The 27588-nt window shown below is 33.1% G+C and overlaps 1 protein-coding gene across 3 annotated transcripts in view; it reads right to left on the reverse strand.

Annotated features, from left to right (window-relative positions):
- Window positions 1-27588, reverse strand: part of LOC126887347 (ATP-binding cassette sub-family C member 4-like) — an 85514-nt gene that overhangs the window by 47085 nt on the left and 10841 nt on the right. For 2 of the 3 annotated variants that reach the window (XM_050654798.1, XM_050654800.1), the window contains exons 2-4: window positions 15319-15561; window positions 11342-11540; window positions 1194-1416 (exon numbers count right to left, since the gene is read on the reverse strand). In XM_050654798.1, coding sequence (XP_050510755.1) covers window positions 1194-1416; window positions 11342-11540; window positions 15319-15561 — 665 coding nt within the window. The remainder of the gene's footprint in view (window positions 1-1193; window positions 1417-11341; window positions 11541-15318; window positions 15562-27588) is intronic. The other variant, XM_050654799.1, reaches the window with a different exon arrangement.

A 27588-nucleotide genomic window follows, 5' to 3' on the forward strand; every position in this document is an offset into this window, starting at 1 on the left:
AGATCTTTCGTAGACCACATATTTACCCCAACACAACTTTTTGAACAGAAAGTTGCAAGAAGCCAGGAAATACATCTTTTATTTGTGGATCTCACAAAAGCGTGTGACACGATTCCTGTGAGAATGGTGTGGCATTCTCTTGACCGATTATCGTTCAATAGCATGGTCATCGCCGGCTTCAAACAATTATACAAGAAAGCAAAATCAAAAACCAAACTAAGTAACACCTTATTAGAAGAATTTCCAGTAACAAAAGGATTACGAAATGGATGCTGCTTCTCTCCAATACTATTAAAGATGTATTTAAATGAAGCACTAAAACACTGGAGAAGTTCTTCTTCAGGGATGGGAATCCAACTTGAGGACGATAAAACACTGTATACTTTACATTTTGCGGATGACCAAGTCATAGTATCAGCAGACAAGGAAGATTTAGAATTCATGACGAGACGGTTATTTCAAACATACGAAGAGTGGGGCCTTTCTGTAAATAGAAACTAATAGTTAACGAATAGTAACAAACAGTAACGAACAGTAATAAAGTAGAAGATCCAATAGTTAACGAACATGAAACAATAAAGAACTTTGAGGAATATATATTTATATATTTGGGAACAACAATCAACAAGAGTGGGCGCACCGAAAACAAGATAGAGAAAAGCATCGTGAAAGGAAAAAGGGTGATTGGCTGCCTAAATCCGATGTTATTTTCGAAAAAACTATCTAATCAAAGAAAACATCTCAGCTTTAACTCCGTCTATAAAAGTATAATGCTCTATGGATGCGATACATGGCAACTTACTAAATCCCTGGAGACTTCTGGAGAAGATCGGCTAGAAAATCAAGGCTTGAAAGAATACAAAATAACCAAATCAGAAGTATAATGTCAAGTCAATCATCATAGACGAAATTCAAAGGAGACAACTGATCTGGTATGGTCATGTAGAAAGAATGAACGACGACAGACTGCCAAAACAAATTCTAAAATGGACGTCAAGGGAAAGAAGGAAGAGGGAAGGGCCGAAACACACCTGGCTAGGCGGCATTCAGAAGGCAATGACGGAAAGGAGTCTTCACCCTGGCGAATGGAATGACCGACGAAGCTAAAAACTGGGAACCGGAAGGCGAAGAACGCTATAAATAACCGGGATAATAATAAAAAATAACGTTAAAATATTCATTTGTCTACTTACCCATGATTGGTAACAGGATAGTAAAGAATAAGGCACCACTAAATGCCGCTGTACCCAGTAAATACCACATACTCGCATATAATGTTAGGATTTGTAGTGGTGTCAATATCAGATATCCCAAATATGTTGTGTACTGAACAATCCTATCTAAATCATCAGCTAAAATATTTATGATCTTTCCTACGGTTGCTTCTTCCATTGACTGAAGATGCAAAACCAAGAGCTGAAATTAATTATTGATGTATATTTTGCAAGAACTTGCAGATAAGCAAATTAAAAAAATAGGTAAAAAAAATTTTGATTTCTAAACGTAATAAATAATCAACTAAAATATTCGACTTTTGCGACTATGTGCTATCAAAGATCGTCGAAGTACTGATCAAACTATACAAATTGAGTTAGTAGAAGCTATGGAACATGACTAATAATTCAAACTATACGTAATCGTCTTCATGAATATAGGTTGAATGCAAGAAGGCCAGATAGAGTGCCTCCTTTGACCCCTGCACATCGTAAAGCATGACGCTTGTTTGCAGAAGAACACATGAATTGGACCATGGCACAATGGAGTAACGTGATGTTCGCTGACAAGTCCTTTAAAAAATCATGTCGATGGACATGTTGAAAGTCTGGAAAAGACCAGGCGAAAGCTTTTGGATTCCACAATTCAGAAAACCTAGCTTTTAGCTGAGATTCACTTATAGTTTGGGGTGGGATAACTTTAAATGGCATCCCTGACCTATAGTATGGTATAGTTAGACCCCAGGGGCGTAACAGAGGCCCTCGCAACATGAAGCTTGCGGGAGGCCCCAATATGTCAGGGGCCCCATCTTGTCGTCTATGTAAAAATCTGTTATTGTTATATTATCTTGCGCATACATACGCAACGTTTTTTAAGCATTGTAGTATTGAAAATAAAGTTGCCCATCAGATAGATACAATGTATCGTATGTATGTATTGTATGTATTAATAAAATTGTAGATACTATATTCGCTGATAGTACTGCACGAAGAAAGTTGTTCATCTCATACAATAATACGATGTAATAATGTAGTCGTTTATTAATTTTCTTTCTATTTTATTCTGTACCAATAAAGATGAAAAGTGTAAGTTGTCATAAACAGTGCATGAATACACTAATAGTAAATGATCGTTTTGGACTGTAATTATCGGCGTCACGACGTATTTGCTGGGTAATTTGGAATTGGCTTTTACTTATCCTCAACTTCAAAATTGGAGTGGTGCCGGTGGTTGCTTTAACTTGAGGGGTTAAAGTCACCCCTTCTCGGGGTGAAAATATACGTTTAAAATAAGTCAAAAAATGGATTTTTGTTCTATATAGAGCTTATTTATCTATGTCAATACTTTTAAAGTGACATGCGAGTGAAAATGTATTCTTTAACAATAAAACCACGTATTCAGTCGGTTTTTCGCAAATAACTCAAAAAATAAGTATTTTATCTATCGAATTAGATATTATCGAAAAATTACCGAAAAAATATTTTTAGCAAAAATGTAGCCTATAAAAAACAAAAAAAAATGGTGTACATTTGTATATTCATGATGTCTATCAACACAGTAAAATTAAAGTTATAACTCATGAAAAATTGTTCTTATTCGTTTAATTTCAAATCTAATATTTCAACGTAAAATAACCAAAAAATGAAGCACTTTTCGGGGAAAACTCATTGAAACTTTTTTTTTAATGTTTAAAAAAAAGCTTTCTTTTTATTTTTTATAGCGTTTTATAGCAAGCTTCTAACATCAAAATGGGAGATCTAACACATGTCATATTAGAATGTCATTTAAACATAAATAACATAAACGACCTTTATAAGGAATTAAAAGATTTAAAATGTTTTTTCCCAATAAACCTAAATACTTTAATATTTACAAATGATATGGAAATTCATCTCATTTATAAACATGTTAAATTATGTAAATACAAGTTGTAAACGTAATATGTAATAAATAGGCATAATTTGTTAATGTGGTTTGAAAAAATAAAAAAAAAATAAAAAAAATAATATTAAAAAAAACACAAAATAAAATAATAACAAAAAAAAAATAATAAACAAAAAAAAAGAAAATAAAAGGAACAAAAATAAAAAAGAATAAAAAAAAGAAGTAAAAAAAAGTGTTTCGCACAAATTAAAATATATATTAAAAAAAACAGTAAAATAATTAAAAAAAAAACAAAATAAAAAAGCTGCACAATGTACCAATGTATCTACAAAAATAAAATTGTAGAATGTACTTATGTTATAAGAAATTTATGACTATGAATCTGCAATCAATCAGAATCAAGTCTGGCTAATTGGCTCTGCCAAAGCCATTTTTCAAAAAAAAAAAAAAAACATCAAAACCAAGCGAGTTACGCTCAAAATAAAGTGAAAATCTCTCCCTAAGTTGGATCGGTTCGAAGTTCTTATTTTTGAAAAAAAATTATTTTTATAGTAAAAAAAAGGTTTTTATTTTACAAAATGCCTTTTTTTTCAAAATAATTTAAAAAGTATTAGCAAGGGCAGATCCAGAGAGCCCCCTTCGAGAATTTAAAATAATATAAATTTAAATATTTGCAGTTCAAATGTTTTTAGTTTCAAACCCATATCCCGCTTGCTACGAGAAATTTTTTTAGCTTTGTGCTGAACGGTAGTGTAAAGGTTGTGCTGAACGAGGTAAAGTGTGAGGTAACGTAAGCTATGCATGTATGTATCATAAAAAAAGTTCATGCCCTCCCCCCAAAATCGCTCTTGGATCCGCCTAAAGAAATGTAGGTTTTGATTTTATAAATATTTTGGATTTATTTTGTTTTTCTGTAAAACCAAAATTGGTTAAAATATGGCTGTTCAAAATTTGCATACACTCGCAATTAGTGACTCGTTAAAACCCATTCAAATTAAACTCATTCAAAAATAAGCACTTTGAATTGGTGAAACTTACAGGTCATATAAAAAAAGTTAAGTAGGTAATTTTTAAAGCGGTAATGCTTAGTTTCATTTGGGGTGCTAAATAGTAGGAGATATTCACAATTTTTTTTACCAAAAAATGCTTTAACTGTGTTTTGAGCGTAACTCGCTTAGTTTTGATGATAGAAATTTTTATAAAAAGTAAAAATACCTACAACTTTTTGTATACACTTTAAAAAAGTTTTAATGAGTTTTCTCCCAAAGATTGTTTAATTTTTTGGTTATTTCACGTTGAAATATTTGATTTGGAATTTGATGAATAAAAAAAAATTTTCATGAGCTACAAATTTGCATTTACTTGGTCGATAGACTTCATTTTTATATAAGCTACATTTTTGCTACTTACTTACGAATACTTACTTTTGAGTTATATGCGAAAAACCGCCTGAAAACGTCTTTTTTTTGTTGAACAATGTTGAACATTTTCATTCGTAAATAACTCGAAAAGTATTGACTGGACCACTTCGGTGGTGACATTGAAAATTACACGGTATCACCGTATTTCACGTTTATTTACTGGGCTATAACACATATAAGTTTTTGTTACACATGTCGCATTTAGTAATTTTTTAAAGTAAGCCCCATTTCCAATTCTGCAGGGGGGCCCCGACGGAATTTGTTACGCCACTGTTAGACCCAAACCCAGACATCCAAAGTGAAAGTTATCCTCCAACACCAAATTGTTCTATATGGTCCACATAATGTTCAGAAAAAAGTCACACCATTTTGAGCGTCGGGTCTGGGGGGCAGAGGGGGGAGAAATCAGCAAATTCGTAGTTTTTTACGTTTTTCGTCAATATTTCTAAAACTAAGCGGTTTAGCATGAACAACCCTCTACACAAAATTGTTCTACATTAAATTTGAAATAAAAAAGGCCCTATGCATAACCCTTCTAAAATGAACGGTTCCAAAGTTACGGAGGTAGTATAGTATAATTCGGAGGAGTATAATAAGTCCAAAAAAAGGCCTAACCCAGACATCCAAAGTAAAAGTTTTCCTTCAACACCAAATTGTTCTATATGGTCCACATATTGTTCAGTAAAAAGTTACACCATTTTGAGCGTCCGGTTTGAGGGGGAGATGGGGGAGAAGTCGGTAAATTAGTAGTCTTTTTACGTTTTTTCGTCAATATTTCTAAAACTATGCTTTAGCGTAAGGAATGTTCTATAGAAAAATGTTCTACATACAATTTAAAACAAAAAAGGGTCTATAGATAATTGTTATAAAATCAACGGTTCCAGAGTTACGGAGGGTGAAAATTGGAGGTTTTCGATACTTTTTCTATTTACCAATTTCTCCACCCTCTCCCCCCCAAACCCGACGCTCAAAATGATGTGACTTTTTCCTGAACATTATGTGGACCATATAGAACAATTTGGTGTTGAAGGAGAACTTTCACTTTGGATGTCTGGGTTATGCCATCTTTTGGATCAACTATACTATACTACTAGTAGTTATTCGGCGAGGGGCGATGATGGCAGAGAGGTACATTAACGAAGTTCTTGAATCACGTGTCCCGTTTGCTGAAAATACGGGTCCAGAATTTATCCTTCAGCAAGATAATGTGAGGCATCACGTGGCCAGAATAGTGCAAGATTATTTTTGAACTACCCACAATATTCAGGTTACGGATTAGCCAGTCAGGAGTCCAAATTTAAATCTCATTGAACACATTTAAGATACACTCAGGATAAAGTTGAAGGATCGTCAGCCACTAAGGAACCTATAACATGTCGAGAAAGTTCTCGTTGAAGAATGGGAACAACTAGATCAAGAAACTATTCGAAATGTGATTGAAAGCATACCTGGATGTTGTGCAGAAGTTTGGTGAATTAAAAGAGCCCACACACGCTATTAATTTTGATTGAAAGTACAAGCCGACAAGCCAGTGCTGGCGCGTGACCTTGAGCGAAAATACACAGCGACAAATGCAGAATACGAGAAGGTCAGCCGCCACCACTCGCTTGTCGCACTGTAATTCTTAGCAACGCTGTTATTAAAAAAAAAAAAAAAAATAAATTGAATTTTTCACATTTGTCACTTTCTATTATTTTTGAAGTTATACTTCTTTATGCGCGATTGGGAAAATTGTTGAGAGTGAATTTCTATAAAAACGAGAGTATGAAGTTAGCGCTTAGAACAAATTGAGGTTAGTTGCTAACACTTTTAATTTACGTACGTATCAGTGGAAATAACGTGTGCAAAAAATATATTGGTATTTTTAGTAAATATATTTATTATAGTTTTTGTGTATTTGGATTCGTCTTTGGAAATAGAATAATTAGTAGATGTTAACATAGAATGAAGAGAAGATTAAAAATCAATCTTAATTATAGGTCTGGATTCGCGTATGAAAAAAAAGTTGCTTAACAGCAAGCTGAAAATTTGTTAATAGCTTAAGGGTGTCTAGTTGGACAAACTTTAATATATGGGAACACTGGAACAGGGGAAGTTTTAATTGTGGAACAGGTTAAAAATTTGGAACGGTCAGACCACGAAAACGTCACATGTATTTTGTCCGACAGAACTTCCAATTGATTTGTTACCCTTTCATTAAACTCTCATGCAAAAATCAGACTGCTATTTATCACCTGTCATAATTCCTGTCATTTGACATATTCTACGTGTTCCACTCATTATAATTCCCATTTGGTGATAAATAGCAGCCTGATTTTTGCATGAGAGTTTAATGAATTTGAACATGAATTTGCTTTGTAACAAATCAATTGGAAGTTCTGTCGGACAAAATACATGTGACGTTTTCGTGGTCTGACCGTTCCAAATTTTTAACCTGTTTCACAATTAAAACTTCCCCTGTTCCAGTGTTCCTATATATCAAAGTTTGTCCGACTAGACACCCTTAAGCTATTAACAAATTTTCAGCTTGCTATTAATCAACTTTTTTTTCATACGCGGGATCCAGACCTATTATCATTTCTACAACCTGTCAAGTTGAGAAAGTTCACAAAATAACATATTTGGGAACTGTGATAACGGACCAACTAGATCCAGACATAGAAATAAAAAGTAGAAAAGCAATGACTAAAACTACTTTTATGAAAATGAAATAAATTCTTTGCAATAATCATCTCAGTTTAGAACTAAGACAAAGAATGGTTAAGTGCTATGTTTGGTCCGTACTTTTGTATAGTGCAGAAGTATGGACGCTAAAAGTATCGATCATGAACATAACTGAAGCATTGGAAATGTGGATTCATAGACGGATGCTGAAGATACCTTGGACAGCAAGAAAAACTAATGAAGAAGTACTAAGGAGGGCCAACAAAGATAGAGAACTGCTAAAGACTGTTAAACATCAAAAAATGCCTTAACTGGGACATATAGTGAGGGGAAGTCGATATAAAATATTACAACGGATCCTTAAAGGCAAAATAGAGGGCTGTAGAGGTGTAGGCAGAAAACAAGTTTCTTGGTTAAAAACATTCGTGAATGGACTCAGATATCAAATGCAGGACAACTATTCCATATTGCAGAAGATCGAGAAGCCTTCGCAATGGTGATCGCCAACGTCGGATAATTCTGATTAGTGTTGCCCAAATGCAAGACCAAGACGAGACTTAGATAGTCTTGGTCTTGGTCTTGCGCCAGTACACCTGGTCTTGGTCTTGGTATTGCGCTCCCGGTCTTGGTCTTGGTCTTGCAGCAAGAGTCTTGCAAGTCTCGCAGTTGCCTATTAGTCTATTGCATATCTTAGAACAACGTAACAGAGAGGTACATTTTAAGCTTGAATATCATAGCCATAGTAAAGACTAGCCAAAATATCATAGCCATAGTAAAGACTAGCCAAATTAATAAATATCTAAACAACTGACACCGGGTGGGGTTTGAACCCACCGTCGCTGTCCATGTTCTAACTAACTTAAGTTAAAACTACCTCTTAAAACCCACAAAATTTCATTTGCATATCTCAACCGATTTTAGAGCAATAAATAAATCGTCAGTTTGTAAGAAAAATTTCAACCCCTCCCTATTTGGTAAACAAAGCATTTATAAAGTAAGAAAAACAGTTTGATTGGTACACCCGGTATACACTGACAATAATTGACCTGTCTACCAACAATATATATTATTACTGCGATATTTATAAAGAATAGAATAAGACAAAATATTTAAAAAAATCACTTAAATTTAAATAACAACAGGCTTAGGAAATTTGAGACATTAAAAATGCCCCGTTTTTAAGGTGGTATGGTGCCATGGACGTATAAATAAAGATGGGTGGTGCGTTAATTTCTTGGAGAAATATAAGTGCTAAGGTGACATATTTTTAAAAAGTTTGGATACGATATTCGATATTACTGTAGGCGTCGCAACGCAGGAATGTTGTGTTATATGAATATGATTAGAAGACGACTATTCTCAAAACCAGGACAATTAATAATTTCAGAGCAAAGAAGTGGGCTGCTGAGCAAAGGCGTAGCTACCGCCGCGCCGTATCAATTATACGGGGCCCCGGCGCTGCATGTCGAAACAAAACTTCCATTTAAAAAATTGAACAAAATATTCTACAATTTCCCTAATAAAACGCTTTGAAACAGTGAATTGTTTGGATTTCGACCTTTTCGTGTAATGGATTCTTTATCTATAATATTTGCCGCCGTATTCCATAACAACAAAGTAGCTTTGTTTTTGGTTTCAAGTTACTTTTCATTGTTCATTCACTGTTGGCGGTGACACACTGTAAAATGGGCAAATTGCAATTTTTGTTATCGCTTAATCTTTGACGATTTGGAAAAGTGTGTATATTGTTTTGGGTATATTTTCGTGTACTTAATCTATTTATTGTTTAGCCCATTTTTTCATTGTCCAGTCACCCTTGGCTTATATAATATAACAAGAACAAGTGTTGTTGAAAAAACTGAATCTGTTTTCAAATCTATTTTTTGAGTTTGGTTTATTAGGTTTATTAGGTTCAATTTGTGCAGTCGATTCAGAAAGTTTAAATTTTAAATTCTGAAAATATTGTGAAGTGAAAAAAATGAGTGAAATAAAAAGAGAGTAGCTGAGTGGAGCGATGAAAAGAAAAATGAAACAAAAAAAGGAAGAAGTTCTGAAGAAGATACCCAAAATTTCTTCATTTTTCCATCAACCAGATTCTCAAAGTGATTTAGAATGGTAAGTAGATACTAGATCTCTATCTGCTAATGAAACAATAATTCTTATCTAATTGTCGTCTGTAACAGGGGTAGCCAAGGTCCTTGATATTCTTTGATAGAAATTTGAATTTTTTTAGAAGCCGTCATTAAATGCGTATTAAAAAGTTATGCAAAAAAGAGGTGTTGAAAAATTTTTTACAGAGTTTTTTTACTTCTTTTGATAATTCTTTAAATCGTAATGAATAAATGGTGACAGCACTTTTTAGTAATTCTTTCAGATGCTGGTTAGTTCGTACTGATGAGTATTTGAATTTCCGGAATTTTAAAGTGGAATAAAATTATTCACACATGTCTTCTTCTTCATGTGCCGTGCTCGATTATCGAGTGTTGGCTATCAAAATTGGCTATAGTAATTTTTTTGGCGGCAGCTCGGAAAATGGAAGCTGGAGTTTCTCAAACCACTCTCTTAGGTTTCTAAGCCATGACGCTTTTCTTCGACCTGGCCCTTTTCTTCCGTCTCCTTTGCCTTTTATTATTAAATGGAGTATATTATAACTCTCTGGGTGGCGCATTCTTCTCTAGGTGCCGTCTCCGCTTCGAAGGTTGGCAATTATCAAAGCGATTTTTACTTTTGAGAGTGCGGCTCTAAATAATTCGTTGTTACTACATCCAAACCATACCCTAAGATTCTTCAGTCATGAGTTAAATCAGCTATCAGCTTCCTATAAATCTTTTTCCTGGATTTTCCTTACATAATGAACTGGAGTATTAGATATTTATCTCCTCCCATTACATGTCCCATATATCTCAGTTTTCTTCTCTTAATTGTTAGAATTACTTCTCTTTCCTTATGCATACGTCTGTCTGATTACGTCTACGTTGGTTATTCTATTTATCCATGAGATCTTCAGCAGTCTTCGGTACATCCATATCTCGAATGTCTCTGGTCTTCTCACGTCAATTTTCTTCAGTGTCCACGCTTCCATCCCGTAGTATAATACGGATAGCACATAGCACCTCATAACATGGCCAAAAAAATATTCAAATTTGCGAGTTTTTACTGCTCTGATGACTTCACGTAATTTTTCCTCTCCGATGTATAACAACTTTACGAACTCTATCCACCCAACTTATTCGTAGGATCCTCCGATACGCCAAGGTTTCAAAGGCTTCCAGCTTTTTGAGAAGGGTATCCGTTAAAGTCTAACCTTCGACACCATACAAAAGAGTACACATTCACATAAGTACGGTGTTCCGTTGAACATTTTCTAGCACTACCTTATATCAGTTCTTGAAAAGGGTGAAAATCTTTTATACGGGGCCCCTGTGGGGCTAGCTACGCCACTGCTGCTTAGAAAGAATGTATAACTAAAAAATTTTAATTTTTGCATTATAATAATGACCTCTCAATACATGTCAAATGTGTCGAGTGTTGTTTTAATGGATATTTTGATTCGCTATGTATGTTTATGGTATTGTTCGTAATGCGCATAAGTCCAATTTTCAAAATTTTTGTTACAATTTTTTTTGTTTCTCATATAGTATCTAAGAATATAGCCGAACTTATATACTCCCTAAAACGACCCTCAGTTCTAACTGCAAGACGCAAGAGTCTCACAGGCTTAGTCTTGTTCTTGCTCAGTAAAGTTCTTGCACGGTAAGTCTTGGTCTTGGTCTTGCTAAAATTAGGCGGCCTTGGTCTTGCGAAAACGCAAGAACAAGACCAAGACTGCAAGACCAAGACCGATTTTGGGCAACACTAATTCTGATATGGTACTTAAGAAGAAGACAACCTGTCAAAATAATTCATTTTTGTATCAATTTTACGGCCATATCACACTGATTGCATCGGTTATCGCCCGATAACCATAGTCAACCAGTGTCGAGCGAGGTTAATCTTTGGATTGGGGATCGCTTGCAAACAGTTGGCTTTTCTTCTTCAACCTGTTCGTCCACTGCTGGACAAAGACCTCTTGCATTTGCTTCCATCGCATTCCTTGACTTACTTTTTTTAATTTTTGATATTATTTTAAAAGTTTCTAAAAAGAATTTGTAACCTACCTTGTTATATATTAAAGAAGACAAACCTGCCTTCATCCTAATTGCAATTTTTCGTAGCTGGTAGTGGAAAATATAATCTGAATAATAGTTAATTACGACAAGGACAACAACCATGCCTCCTAACATTATTCTTTCTCTAAATCGGTACTCTTCTGTAAAGGTTCGGTTCAAAATTGTTAATAATACACATGTAATTACCCTAAAATTTATACCAAGACGCCTAATTAGAAATACAATTAAGCTAGAAATATATTATATAAGAACAGAGAATAGCAAGGATTCAGAAAAGGCAGGTCGTCAACGGACGCAATATTTGTCATGAAACAAGTGAAAGAAAAGCTGATATAATATAACAAACCCGCATACATTTGCTTCGTAGCCGTAACAAAGGCACTTCACAGAGTCAGACTTAGCGATACATTACAGAAAATTAAGCAAAAAAGGATACCCGCAAACATTCGGGAAGTCATAAAACCGCATAAGATAAGCAATAACAACACGACAAAAACCAAAATAAACCACAGCACTACGGCCAACATAGCAACACCAGGGGGAATCAGGCAAGGGGACAGCCTCAGCCCATTTCTATCAGAATATGAAAATATAACTCTTTAGAAGGAGATTAGATGTTTCACCAACTCTCTACGATTTTTTTTCATAAAGTTATAGCCTTCGACATTTGACCTCTTGTGATAAACAATTTATAATATCTAAGCAACAAATTCGTTAATCTGGCTTTACAATTTTTTTTATGTTTGGAATTGAAAGATATTTATTTTAAAACTTTAAAAAATAAAAAAAATTATTTGTACAATAAATAATGCAATTGTAAAAAACGGCCATTTTGGACCTTTCGCAGGCTGTTTTGCAATAACCAATTAACCAAATTAAACCGTACCTCAATTTGTAGGTTTTTTAATTTACTACAACTTTCTATTCTCTAAAATCAATATCCTAAGCTACAAAATTAAAAATTAATAAAAATTGCAAATTTAACAAATGAAAATCGCAATTAAAAAAAAAGCGCACAATATTTTTGGTTACATTTTAGTAGAAGTTATTCCTGGCATCGTCCTTTACAACACCTGATAGGTTTCAAAAATTCCTGAATTATATCACGTTTTTTCACCCACAGCCTGGGGTAAAAATGAGATTTTTGCGCCATCTGATTAATATTTATGGTACGCATGCACAGCAAGACAAAAAAGTTCAAAAAAGTCAATAGATGTCGCTAGAACCACAAAAAAGAATTCTACCCAACTTCACGGCGTTGGGTGAATCACATGAAACTTGCCAAAGTCCATCATTGTCATTGAGGTTAGATGTACCTTGGCTGTCCTGCTGTGTTATATCTTCAAGAAACGTATTATAAGCTAACATATCTTCATGGAAATAGTGTAAACTTATTGAAGGTAAGTTCAATTTGATCATATTATTATAATTTTTGTGTTAACTACATTTAAGTAGCATTATTATCCTTAAAACCCCACATTTGTTTTTCTTGTGGGACTTAAGCATTTTCCACAGTTTATTTTTGGCGATTTTTATGGAATTACGCATATTTCTTCATGATTTTCGTTATTAAATGTGCCTAACTCCAAAATTGCTCCTTATTTCAAAAATTAAAGTTGCCTAACTCCATTTTTAAAGTAATAATATTTTAAAAATAGATCTATCTTTATGAGAAGGCTGACGGACACTATTCTAAGTAACTGTGTCAAATAAGATAAAGTTTTAAGTCAAAATCATTCTTTAAATAAGTTTTTTTCGTCTCCTGTAAAATTTGTTAATTTGGACTTAGGCACTTTTCATATGAGGCCGACGATATGTAGACAACTATTAAACGTGTAAATGCCTTCACATATCTGGGCACAGAAATCAATCAGAAGAATTCCGTAAGTAGCGAAATTCATGCACGTATTTCCAGCGAGAATCGTACATACTCTGCTAATAAAAGATTGATGACATCGAAATTATTAGACAAAAGAACCAAAATGACTTTTTCCTCTAAACGTGCCCTATCAAGTCCCCTTGACGTTGGCGATTAACATAGCGAAACTGTCTCTGTCTCGAGCTATTCTAAATAGTTGTTCTGCTTTTTGTATTCCTGATTCCTGTCCACTCCCTGATATTCTTCAACCAAGAGGCCTGCTTTCTACCAATTCCTCTGCGTCCTTCGATTTTACCCATCATAGTAAGTTGAAGAATATTATACCGGTCTCCCCTTACTACGTGTCCAAAATAGACCATCTTTCTATTTGATGTTATCAAGCAGCTCGCGGGTAGCATTTGCTCTCTTAAGGACTGCCACATTTGTCAGCATAGCCGTCCATGGTATTTTCAGTGTACGTCAATATACGGTCAATATACGGTGGATATTTTTAATGTCCATGCTTCGACACCATACAAGAGGACTGACCAAATGTAACATTTAATCATGCGCTTTCGAAGTTGAAGTTGCAAGTTATTATTACAGAAGAATGACCTCATTTTTAAAAATGTGCAAGCTATCTCGATTTTACATTTTATCTCTTTATCTGGATCTAGTTGTTCAGTAATATGGCAACCAAGATATTTAAAACTGGGTACTCTTTGAATTATATGACTATCAACATATAACTGTGAATCTTGATGGGCCAAACGGTTAAATACCATGTATTTTGTTTTTGAACAGTTTATGTTTAGGCCAAACTCTCTTCCCACTGTGTCAATGGCATTTAAAAGGTGTTGTAATACATTCATATCATCACTTAAAATAGCTGTGTCGTCTGCATATCTGATTGTATTTATCAGAATTCCATTAACTTTTACACGCCATTCCAAATTAGGCAGAGCGCTTCCTTAAATATTCTATCTGAATATAAATTGAACAAAAGTGGGGACAGCATACAAACCTGTCTGGCACCTCTTTGTATTTTGCATATTTCTGTTGATTTTCTATTTACGCAAGCTGTCGCTGTTTGACGCCAGTATAATTTTTCTATGATTCGTACACCTTGACTATCAACTCCGTTTTCATTTAATATTTTAATTAATTTGTGATGTTGTACTCGATCAAAGGCCTTCTCATAGTCAATAAATACAGCAAAGACGTCTTTCCTTTGATTTCGGCATTTCTGCAATAATACATTTAGTGCAAAGAGTGCGTCCCGGGTTCCCAGTCCATTTCTGAAGCCAAATTGTGTTTCATCTTGATCTTCTTCACATTTATCTCTGATTCTACTGTGGATGATACGTAGAAAGATTTTCAAAGTGTGGCTCATAAGGTTTATCATTCTATAATCGCTACAGTTTTTCGGACGTTGTTTTTTTGGTAGGGTTATGAATTAGGACTTTAACCAATTTTCAGGGATATCACCAGCCGAATAAACATCATTGAAAAGTTTGACCAGTATTCCAATGTTTTCATCATTTATGAGCTTTAACATTTCTGTAGGTATGTTGTCAGGACCAACAGCTTTCTTGTTTTTTGCCAATTTTATAGCATGTACCAAATGTTTTAAAACACATTATAGCCCAAGTGACTCTACAGAAAATTGATTACACCCGTAGTAACCTATGGTTGTGAAATGTGGGTAATGACGAAAAAAGATGAAGCCCAACTCAGGACATTCGAGAGAAAGATACTGAGATAAGTAAAAGTATATAGCCCGGCGCAAGAGAAAGACGGCACAGGGAGAATCAGGAGAAACGACGACGTTAATGAACTGAATGAAGGGTATGATATTGTAAGATTTGTGAAATGTCAAAGACTGTCATGGCTGGGACAAGAAGATACAAAAAACAACAGAAAAATGATTACAATGGAAGCCGGTAGGAAGGGGAAAAAAGAAAGGCCCAGAACGAGATTGATGGATGAAAAGGAGAAGGGCACAATAGAGATCTGAATGGAAGGACATAGCCAGACAGGCAAAGATCCATCCAGGGTTAAGCTACCAAAAGAAGAAGAAGAACTAAATACTTTTCCAAATACTTACCTCAAAATAACAAAGTTGACTCCCGTGAATGTGTAAATTATTGCTAACTGTTTCCGAAAAATTCCCATTACAACTTTCTTTAAATTCGGCTTTTCTTTGTTTTCTTTTGATCTTTTCACTTCTGCAGCCCATTTTTCCTCCAACTGCTTTAAAAGAATTTTGGCATCATCCTCAGCATTAACAGCAAAATAAGAAAGTTTCAATGTACCATTAAGGATTTTTCTAAAAAATGGAATAGTCCATCTAAAATAAAAAAAAAAAACATAAGAAAATTAATTTTACGTACTTAAAATTTTGAACTTGTTTATATATGTATATGTTTATATAGTTATTTTTGATATTTTTTAAGAATCAAAGCTTCTTACTGTATTTATTATCAATCCGGTTTCGAGGCTTCATATTGTTTCTTTGAGCAGTATTAGTTGTTACGATTGGTAGGTTTCTAACCCTGCCAATCTCCCTCCATATTTTATCCGGGCTTGGGACCGACTGTGGTAATCACAGAGTTACGCGATCTACCCCGCAATTACCCCAGGCAGTATTAGGAAGTTAGTGGGAAGACCACGAAAACTATGGAATGACAACTTACTGGAGGCTCATTGAAAAAGAGACGGAGTCATGTCAAGAGTTTTGTCATGACAAAAAGAAGAAGAAAAAGTGCTTCTTATCAAAATTGTCTATAAAATTAAAATAATATATCTTATTTGCTCTTATAATTAATACCGAAAATAAATTCCGATCATAACTTTGTTACATGACGATGCATTTTTAATTGTTGTTTTCATCATTTTTATTGTTTTCATCATTTTCTTCACTAAAATTTTGGATATTTAGTAATTCTTCAAAATATTCAGCCCATCTCTCTATTATTTTGTTTTCGGCAGCGAGCATTTCCTCATTTTTGTCTCTTACTGATTCCATAGAGTCAGGGGTCACCAATCAGATTTCCTGAGGGTCCGTTTCGAAAACCTATGACACTTCCGGGGTCCGGATTTAATGCTACCTGTGTCTGGTTGTTCTAATTCGGTTTATAATTCTTGTTAAAAATTATCCCCTATAAACAAGTCAGAAGGGTGCAAAATTTTAGGGCAGAAATTGTTTAACATTTTTTTTAATAAATCCAAAACATCACCTTTTTTCCACGAAAATATGTCTTTAGCATTTTTGGGTAATCCTAAAAAAAAAGATCTTGTCACTTGGGCATATACTAGTTCGCTCCGGCGGCCAGATTTTGAATACCATACAGAAAAGGAGCATAGGTAAATTCGCTCCGGCCATATATTTCTTTGAAAAGATAGTTTAAAAATGCCCTTACTGGGTACACAATGAATAATAATTAATAGCCAGGGTCGTCGTATATAGACAATGTTTCCTTCATAAAGCAGGTACTTTAATACATTTTATTAATAAAAAATTTAATAAATATATCTCAAACTTGTTTTTACCTAAATATAAAACTACTTCTTACTTAAAATTATATTAAAATTATAACCATATTATCACTAAAGAATTATGATGTTAGAGCTCATATTCCCTTGTTCAATATTTGATTGGGTTTTTACGTATAAGAAATTGCAAGTGATATTTATTTGTTTGAAAAGGTTGGTAATTAGTAGTCACCTGAAATTTTATGATAAGATAGAGGGGTGGTGCAAATCTCATCATTATTACTTTAGTTACGGTTTGAATGTCTTTAGTTCATGATGGAGAAATCTGAAAGTCTATGTTATTTATTGACAATTACAAGTATAACTTCCATAAAATGCTTGCTAATAATATTAAAGGTTGACAGTGTGTAGAAAGAAGTTGCAAAGCATTTGTTAAAACTTTAAATATTTGTAACAGTATAGTTGAATATAGTGATAACCACACCCATGAAAGTTTATCAAAAACAGCGTTAAACCAGCAAAAACTACAAGTAATGGTGTTAAGCGGAAGGCAATGGACGATTTGTGTGAAAAACCATTGTAATTGATACACAGCGAAATTAATCAAGCTGCATTTTTGCTAAGCACATTATTTTTTTAAACAAAATACTTATTTATTCAGTTATTTGAGAAAACGTGTTTTTCTTTTGTCGAAAAATAAACATTTTTACTCGCTAATAACTCGAAAAGTAATAACTTAGTTAAAAAGACTCTCTAAAAACAAAAGTTGCTTAGAATTTGCCAATTTATCCATTTTTGGAATAATTTCAAAAGTCTTTTTTCTCACCCATGAGACCCTTGGGGGTCTCTCACCCCTTTCACCCCCCAAGTAAAAGCAACCAACGGCACAAGTCCAACTTTAAAGTAAAGGGTAAGCAGAACATAAAACGAAATTTTCAAACAAATTCGTCGTAACGCAGAAAATTACACTCCAAAACGGTCATTTATTGGGCTAAATCTTAATAATCTAATTCCACTGTCTACATAAATATGTAACAACCAATATTCTATACAATTTCTATATAAAATACAAAAATCACAGTACCAGTTTAGTTTTGCCGATATTAATTTTCCTAGAACTTAATAGATAATTACTTAATCCGCTTAACAATGGGAGCGAACTAGGTTATGGTTTTCGGAGCGAACTAGTATGTAATTAAGAGGGTTTTTTGACCTTGGGAGCGAACTAGTGTGCTCCGTGTCACTTTGCTCAAAACTTGACAGATTTCGAGTTTTAAGCGATTTAAAATCTGAAAAATCGAAGCTTGAAAACTCATGTGTAAATTATTATTTTTGCGGTTGTCAAGTGCCTAAATTGAAGTTTAACATTCAATTTCAAGATTCTGATGAGTAATCGGGGCTTATTTCAATTGAGACCGTTGTTTTGATTGGCTTATTTATTTAGCACATTGACAATAATTAATTGAATAAATAAATAAATTATTAAAAAAACTATGTTAGTAATAAATTATAAAATATTAACGTCAACTATTTGTTGGGAATTTTATGCATCAGTACTTATAATATGTATAAGAGCGACAGAGACGCACCATAAAAACAACGGTCTATATTGAAATAAGCCCCGACTACGCATAAGAATCTTGAAATTGAATGTATAAACTTCAATTTAGGTACTTTACAACCTGAAATCTAATAATTTACATATTTATGAGTTTTCAAGCCTCGAAAATGCGTATTTTCGCATTTTTCAGATTTTAAATCGCTTATAACTCGAAAACTATCATCTTTTGAGAAAAATGACAAGAGACCTTTTCTGTTTAAAAACACCTAAAAAAACCTAAAAACACGGTAATTTTTCGGGCCAAAAAGGTAATTTTGAATTTGTTTAAAGGGGACACTTCTGACTTGTTTAAAGGGGACACTTTTGAACAGGAGTCCGCAAAGAAACCGAATCAGAAAATTTTTTATTCGGGAGCGGTCTCACATCATATCATATGGAAAGGAAAACTAATAATATCTCATGGTTTTTTGACCACTGTAAAGTTGAATACTTTCCTGGTATAGTAAATAATACGTAAATTCATTGTGTATTGTTTTGATGTTATTATCAGTAACACAGAAATATAGTAAATTTTTACTGAGAATATTTTAAATTTTAAAATATTTAAAAACTCAAGTTTTTAGATATTTTCAGTTTTATACATACATAGTTATTAACTTTCTTTAAATCCAGTTATTGATACTCAGAAATTTAAAATAAATAATCATATTTAGTACAAAATGGTAATTAACATGTATCTTTTCTACATTAGTTTCAATGGAAGCTGTTTGTTGCAGAATTATTAAATCTGAAAACTAGGTATTTTAATTAAATGCACAGCTGAAAAGTACTCCCACTTAACAAATATAGTAGAGAGGAAATGAATATAAAAAACGCACATGACAATTTTCTATTATAGTTTACTTAAATTCAAAATTAATGATTAAGTATTAAGTATAACACTAAGGGGAAAACTCTTAAATTATCAGTGAGAAAAATCACATTAGTTATTATGTACATCCTGTCAAGTGTGGAGCGAGTAACTGATTCTCATTAGGGAGTTGAGATATTCATCTGTTAGCTGGGATCTGTACCGATTTTTAAAAAAGTTCTTCTTGATAAAGCGGCTTCGCACACATAAGTTGAGCCAAACATAATATTAAATTTCATGGTCAAACATTTTCAAAGTTGGCAAACACTTTATCCTGAATTTAATGGCGGTCCGCTCAAAACTAGCCCACGGTCCGGATGCGGACCGCGGTCCGTTAATTGGTGACCCTTGCCATAGAGTATAGAGGCACCAGAAACAAGATCCGATACAGCCATACTACTAGAGAGCGGAATATATGCAAAGTGCATATAGATGCATATATTGCATATTTTGAGACAACAAACACAACATTGCGTATTTAAGCTAAACACGATTTATTTTGCATATTTTAAAAATAAATTATATAAAAGTTTAAAATTTTCCTCTCTTAGTTGGAATTCTATAACTTCGATATGAACGAGCTCGTTATTTATCTATCTATCACTCATTATTATCTATCTGGACTTTCCCATTACTACCTGAATTTAACAATTATGGGTGTTCCCAGAAAACTATTATTTTATTAGGGTAGCAAGTCGTAGGTACCTACCTGCTTTTAAGGGTCTAATATTTATTTTGTCAGTTTCCGGCCAACATTTGTTTAAAGTAAACGTTGTATCGTATTTAGTGTTTTGGAAGTGATTGGTATATATTAAATTTAAATATGTCTACCATTCAAAAAAGTGCTTGGATAAAGTGGTTTCCCGAGTTAAAGCTAAGTGGAGACAAAGTATTTTGCAAGGCCTGTTCCAAAATCGTAAGTTACATTCATTTTCATTAGTTTTTTACCAGATCTAATAAAGTCATTAGAACAAAGGAATTTACAATTAAGTGATTCGGTTAATTTTGTTAACACTTTTTCTGCTCATTGTCAAAAAATTCCGGAAGTACAGGGATTACAATTAGAAATAAATTAAAAAATGTTTTAGAAAAAAATGAGGGCTTCGATTGTTTGAGGAAAGTTGTACGTATTTCTGAAGGCAACTTTTCTGAAGATCTTACGACTTGGCAAATTAGTTTACTGCCTAAATTAAAATATTGTCCTATAACATCAGTAGATGTAGAACGAACATTTTCTGTGTCCAAACACGTTTTTAGTGATAGAAGGCAAAAGTTGCTAGTTGAAAATTTTGAAAAATATTTGATTATAAATTCATACTATAATTTAGATTTTTAATTTAATTATAATATCAGTTTTTGTGTGTCATTTCATTTGTTTTTATGTGAAAAATAAATATGTATTAAACATAAATGTTTATATTTAATACATTGTTTTATTTTTGAGTATTTTTAATATGCATTTGCATATTTAGACAAATTTAGAAAAAATACCTGCATATTTGTAGTAAAAGTAATGTATTGGTAATGTTGTGTTGCACATATTCCGCTCTCTACATACTACAAAGACTACTGGAAACGGTAGAGATGAGAGTATTCAGAAGAATTACAGGAAATACGCTGAGAGATCGAAAGAGGAGCGAAGATATTATAAGAAAATGTGACGTATAGTGTATAGACGAATGGGCACTAAACAGAGAAAATATAAACGAATAGCCACGTAAGCAAAATGGGTGAGACCCATGGGGTCAAAATAGCAAAAGATAAATTACCAATTGGCAGCAGAAGTACCTATCAGATGACGCGCCAAAATATGGAATGACAACCTTCCATATAGTTATGAATGCGCCAATAAACAAGCAGAAAAAAAACCCATGCAACCAAAAAGTAAACAAATTTTTATTTATTTATTGTTCATACATATGACCTGGCCTCTAGTGACTAATCCAGGTCATTTTTTTCCTGATGGGATTACAGATATTCTTTTTTATATTTTTACGTTTTTTACTAAACTACTAAATCTATTTTTACAATTAATAATTTGCCATAATCTATTAATTACATTAAACAAATTTAAAGCAACAATATATATTTGTTAAAATATTTTTGGTACTATCAACTCCCTTCTAAGTTATAAAGACAGTCCCTCTATTTTCAGAAGAGAGTTGGTAGCTTTTTTTTTTTAATTTAATGAATTATTTATTGAATTATTATTTTTATTTATTTATTTTATATTGAATTATTATTATTATAATTGTGAATATCTATTTTTGAATTTATATTTTATTTTATTTATTTTAACTTTATCTTACTCAACTTCATCAGGGTTGGATTATTTGTTGTCTTCTTCTATTATTATAAATTTCTTGTTGTTTTTTAGGTATTATTTCTGTTAGATTGTTTAATATTCCAAAATATTCTTCATTTTGTAACATATCTCTTATTTCAATTCTTTCTAATCTTCTTCTCATTTCTCTATGTTCTTCATTTTCTATAGTATTTTCACAATGTAACACTATATGTTCTGGTGTACCTAGTTCTCCACATTCACAATATGCATCATCTTTTAAGTTAAATCTTTCCAAATATGTTGGGTACGGTCCATGTCCTGTTAAAAAGTGTACTAAACCTTGTTTTGGATTAAAATAATTTGGAATGTTTTCTAATATTGGTATAAAATTGTATAAACGTCTAGATTTTGTTGAATTTTCCCATTCATTTTGTCTTTTTCTATTTATTATTTCTTTTAATTCTCTTTTATTTCTTATATCTAATCCTATTATTTGTATTATTTTTCATATTTTTCTTTTTTAGCCAATAATTACATGCTCTTTTTTGTGTTTCTAAATGCATTGGCATTACTCCAGTTAAAACTGTGAGTGCCTGTGTTACAGTTGTTCCAAATGCTCCCGTCATTCTTACAAAAAATCCTCTCTGAGCTCTATTTAATTTTTCTGAATTTTTTTTATTTATTAATATATGTGCCCATACACTTGAACCGTACCCTATAATTGATGCAAGTATTGTAAACAAATATCAAAAACTGCTTGAGCCACCAAAAAAATGAATAAAACAAAACGTTTTGCTAATACCTATCGCTAAATATCGATATTTTAAATGGCCGAAAAAATACGTGAATACCCATTAAAAATAAGATAACACTTAATTGTAACAGTTGTTTTACTTAGAAATAACAGTTTCATTTTTTTTCAGTTTGAATTAGCCAATTATTTAAAAATGGTAACTTATTAACCTGTGTTGCATTTTACCTGGTAGTCCAGCCGTGAGATTCTCTATCTCTAAAAACGAGGAAAACAAGCTGAATTTTGCGAATAATCTTGTCAGCTAGTCTGCAATGACTAGTCCACAGATTTAACATAAGAGCAAAATAATTTCTTTATAATCTGATCTCAAAAAACTAAAACAATAGTAATCAGTATAGAACCAATCAGATGTAAAATAGGAATTGATGGCATCAGTGTTGAATAAATAATGGAAATAAAACTGTCCAGCTATGGAGACTTGGACAAAGAAATGAGAGATCAAGTACAAAAAGCAAAGTGACTGACAGGATGCATATATGGCGAAAAAGCAGAAGGGATGGTAATTAATCTGCCTCTTTGGTCCTTTATTAAATAAAGCTGTATTTCGGTTCAGATAACATTATATTTAGAGGGACCGCAGACTTTCGGATACAATTAGCATCTCTTTGCAAAGACAATGACGCCGACTCTGCAAAGTAACAAGACACTTACTCAACAACTTAAGACACTTACTCAACTTGCTCGGAATTTTCATAAATTTCAAAATTTATGCTTAACTTCTGAGTGGCATTTTCCTTCTGCGGACGTGGACTATAATTTCAACGATTTTATAGAAAAGCTTGTCTCTATCTTCAATAAGGCATTTCCTTTAATTTCAATTAAGCCAAAACATCACAAACCCTGGGCTACAAAAGGTATTCGCATATCAGCCAAAAATATGCGCTCACTATTGTATATCAAGAAATTTGCTACCAACGTCTCTGTCACTCAATATATCACCAAGTACAGGGTAACCTATCTAAAACTCATCAAATCAGCTAAAAAAGCATACTATCAAAATCGTATGGAAAGCTCTAAAAGTGTTGCAAAAGAAACTTGGTCCATAATAAACGATCTTCGAAATAGAACTCACGCAGTTCAAACATTTGCCCTTCCAGACCCGGAAAATATAAACGAATATTTCGTTAATGTGAGTAAAAATATAACTTCTACTATTTTGCCACAAAAAGATCCCATTTCCTATCTCCCCAATTCAGGAGTGTTCTCGAATTCATTCTTTTTAAGACCAATCGATATATCTGAACTGATCCAAACTATCAATAGTATCAAAAGCAAATCATCCCGTAGTACTGATGGACTATCCATAAAAATCTTCTCAAATCTCACAGAAAATGTGTTGGAAAACTTCGTCTCACTAATTAATGATTCCTTTGAAAGAGGCAAATTCCCAGAGTGCCTAAAGATAGCCATTATTATTCCCCTTCATAAGGGTGGTGAAAAATCTAATGCTTGCAACTATAGACCTATTGCCTTACTACCGGTACTTTCAAAAATTATTGAGAGACTCATAAAAACCCGTCTTATGTCCTTTCTCATTGATAACAACATCTTATCCCAAAATCAGTTCGGCCTTTTAACTAATAAATGTACCACTGATGCCTTGTTTTCTGTGTTTCATGAGGTTTACCAAGCACTAAACAATAATCTTTATACTGCCACTGTTTTCTGTGACTATGCCAAAGCTTTTGATTGTGTAAATCACGACATTTTGATTAAAAAACTAAATTTCTATGGGATTCGAGGTATTTCTTTGAATTGGTTCCAATCTTACTTGAATAATAGGAAACAACTAGTTAGAGCAAATGATACTGACTCTAGTCTCAAAAACATTGTATGTGGAGTACCGCAAGGTTCAGTATTGGGTCCTCTACTGTTCCTTATCTTTATAAATGACATCACTAACTTAAAAATCGATGGAAAAATTTTTCTTTTTGCTGATGATACCAGTATCACTTGGAGCAACTCAACTATTGCATCTCTTCATGCAACTATAACTTTTTATACTCTCTTTATATACTCTCTTTTAACGTGGATAAGACAGTAGCATTATCCTATGAAAGTGCTCTTCAACCCCTGCTTGTTAATAACAGCCAGATCTCTACCGTTGATTCTGTAAAATTTCTTGGTATTTTTTTAGACAGCAACCTCAAATGGTCCCTTCATATCGATGTGTTAAGTAAGAAACTCGCCTCAGCCTGCTATGCTATAAGATCTGTTTCGAAAGAACTCAATTTAGCATCTTCTAAACTAACATATTTTTCTTTGTTCGAGTCTCATCTTCGATATGGTCTTCCTTTTTGGGGTTCTAGTACAGCTGCCCAATTAGATGTTATTTTTAAATTACAAAAAAGAGCAATAAGGTATCTGTTTGGCCTCAGAAGAACAACACATTGCAGAAGTTACTTCAAAGATCACGGCATTTTAACCCTTACATCTTTATATATTTTAGAAACTGTTTGCTTAATTCGTAAACACATGCATGTCTTTCCAGCAAGGCCTCGTCATGACTACTCCACCAGAAATTCAAATTTTGATGTCTATTTACCGATCCCGTCCTCTGAGTTAGTAAAGAAATCTATATTATATTCTGCAAAAAAACTATACAACCATCTTCCTTTACAACTCAAATCTGCAACATCTTTCCCCAAGTTCCGTAAAATGACAAAAGCTCATCTATCTAAAAGACCATATTATTCAGTAGAAGAGTTTCTTAATGACTAACTAAGAAATTACAGTAATGTACAAGTAACCAAACTTATCTATATTTGGGTGTCACATGCAGCAGCTTAAACTTATTAGTTCCTATGTCTATAAATAGTTTACTTTGTCGTATATTCACTTTGCAATTTCTATAAATTGTTGCAATATATCGATTTTGTTTTTTTTCTTTACTTTATTAACTTATATTTTGTATTTATGTATATTTTTTTTTATATTGACGATTTATCAAATTTCAAAAAATTGTATTTGTTATTGTTATTGTTAGATATTTTTTATTTATTTTTTCTGATTTTAATTAAGCTTTGTTCATAAAATTTGTATTTTCAGTGACAATAAAGCATATTTCTATTCTATTCTATTATAACACATACACTACACATGACACTAGGTACCAACTGCAAAAATTCACCGTACCTACCATGCCAATGGCCATTAGTTGTCGAGGCATTAGCTAAATAAAAAAAAACATTATATTTACATATCACATACGGTGTCGAAACACAGCCGTTAACAATTACATTACTGATTTAACACAGTACTTCGAAATACCCATGTCTAATAATAATAAACGAATCATCCATGTCTTTGCACCAAGTGTGCATTTATACACCACGAACTTTATCAATAACACGTATGGCTCAATGTCATGTTTGCTTATTGTTTGTGGTATTTTAAGGTTATTATACGAGGAATAACACTGATACAATTATTCAAAAATAAGATGTAAAATTATCCACACACTAAGTTGGTCTGTTCCCATTGAACTGGCAAGTACCTAGCATTTTCGAGCAGGGAACCATGTTGCCCTTTGAGCATGTGTTCTATTATCTAACAACATCGACGTGTAGCCACCATGTTCTATTAAAATAAGATATTTAAACCATATATTATGGGGTTACCACTTTAAATAGTGTGCTAGTTTCAAACTACTCAGCAGAATGCACTGAAGATGTTCTGAATTAAAACGAAAACGTTTTGCAATCCATTTGGATGACTTTTTAGATAGTTTTTTAATAAACGATTTTATACCAGAATACAAGTTGAAGATTTTACTTCTGTATGAGTTTTTATGTAAAATTATATTAATTATATTATAAAGATAAATAGACTAGGGCTAAGAATATACTACAGTCAGAGGCGGATTTGAAGATTTCCGCTCCTGGGCTATCCACAATTTGCCGCCCTCCCCCACGGCATTTTTCACTTTTTTGCCAAAATTTGCCTCCCCCTGAATTCTGCCGACCTGACTACAATGACTACACTGAGATGAGGTCAAGAATTTATCAAGCTAGTGTAAGATCAATAATGATATGTTATGTATCAGAACAAAAGACCCGACACATCAACAATACAAAGACTTGATAGACTACTGGAAATGGGAGAGATGAGAGTACCAGTACTGAGAAAGGTTTTATAAAGAACTATACACCTCAAAGAAAGACGCAAACCTCAACATTCAGGAATATATCAAGAAAACAATCACGAATGTAAACTCAGAAACATTACCAAAAGTAGAAAATTATGAAATATAAGCAGCAATATCACAATTAAAGAACAGCAAAGCACCGGGACCAGATGGAATTCTTGCTGAAATGTTGAAAGAAGGGAAAGAAGAAATCTTACAAACATTAAGAAATCTAGTTAATCAGTGTGTACATAAAGAAGAAATACCCGACGAATGGAACGAAAGTCTTACAAACCTGCTATTTAAAAAAGGCGACAGAAAGGACATAAAAAAATTACAGATCTATATCACTGCTGTCGCAAATGTATACACTATTCATGAGGATTATCAACAACAGGTTAACACACAAATTTGACTCATATCAACCAGTAGAGCAGGAAGGATTCCGAAAGGGATATAGCACCACTGACCATCTTCTAACAATTAGGACACTAATAGAGAAAGCTAACGAATACCATATAGATCTGCGTTCGTTGACTACGAAAAAGCATTTGACAACTTGGAAATGTGGGTAATAGAAAAAGCTATAAACAACTGTAGAATAGATTCCAGATACAGAATGCTAATACATAATATATATAAGAAAGCAACAATGACAGTACAATTGGAAGAAACCACAAAACCCATACCAATTAACAGAGGAGTGCGACAGGGAGATGTTATTTCTTCTAAACTATTTACATTAGCACTGGAAGATGTTTTCAAAACAATGGAATGGACAAACATGGGAATAAACATAGAAAAGAAACTGAACCACCTAAGATATGCAGACGATGTAGTAGTAATAGCATCAAGTTTTGAAGAACTACAAACCATGCTAACCGAGCTAGCAAATGAATCCGAACAAATAGGTTTAAAGATGAATTTTGCCAAAACAAAAACAATGACAAACACACAAGATAATAGAAACGTAATAATAAACGACACCACAATAGAAGCGGTTAATTGAACCACCTAATGATTATATAGGTATATGGTATATATACCTATAAAGTATAGGTAAATACACCTATGATTATATAGGTATATTTGGGAGAGAAAATTAAAGTAAATAAGGAAAACCAAAAAGCGGAGGTAAAAAGAAGGGTCAGATTAGCCTGGGTAGGATTTGGGAAATTAAATTG

The sequence above is a fragment of the Diabrotica virgifera genome, chromosome 6 (assembly GCF_917563875.1).
Source record: "Diabrotica virgifera virgifera chromosome 6, PGI_DIABVI_V3a".
Taxonomy (NCBI): Eukaryota; Metazoa; Arthropoda; class Insecta; order Coleoptera; family Chrysomelidae; genus Diabrotica; species Diabrotica virgifera.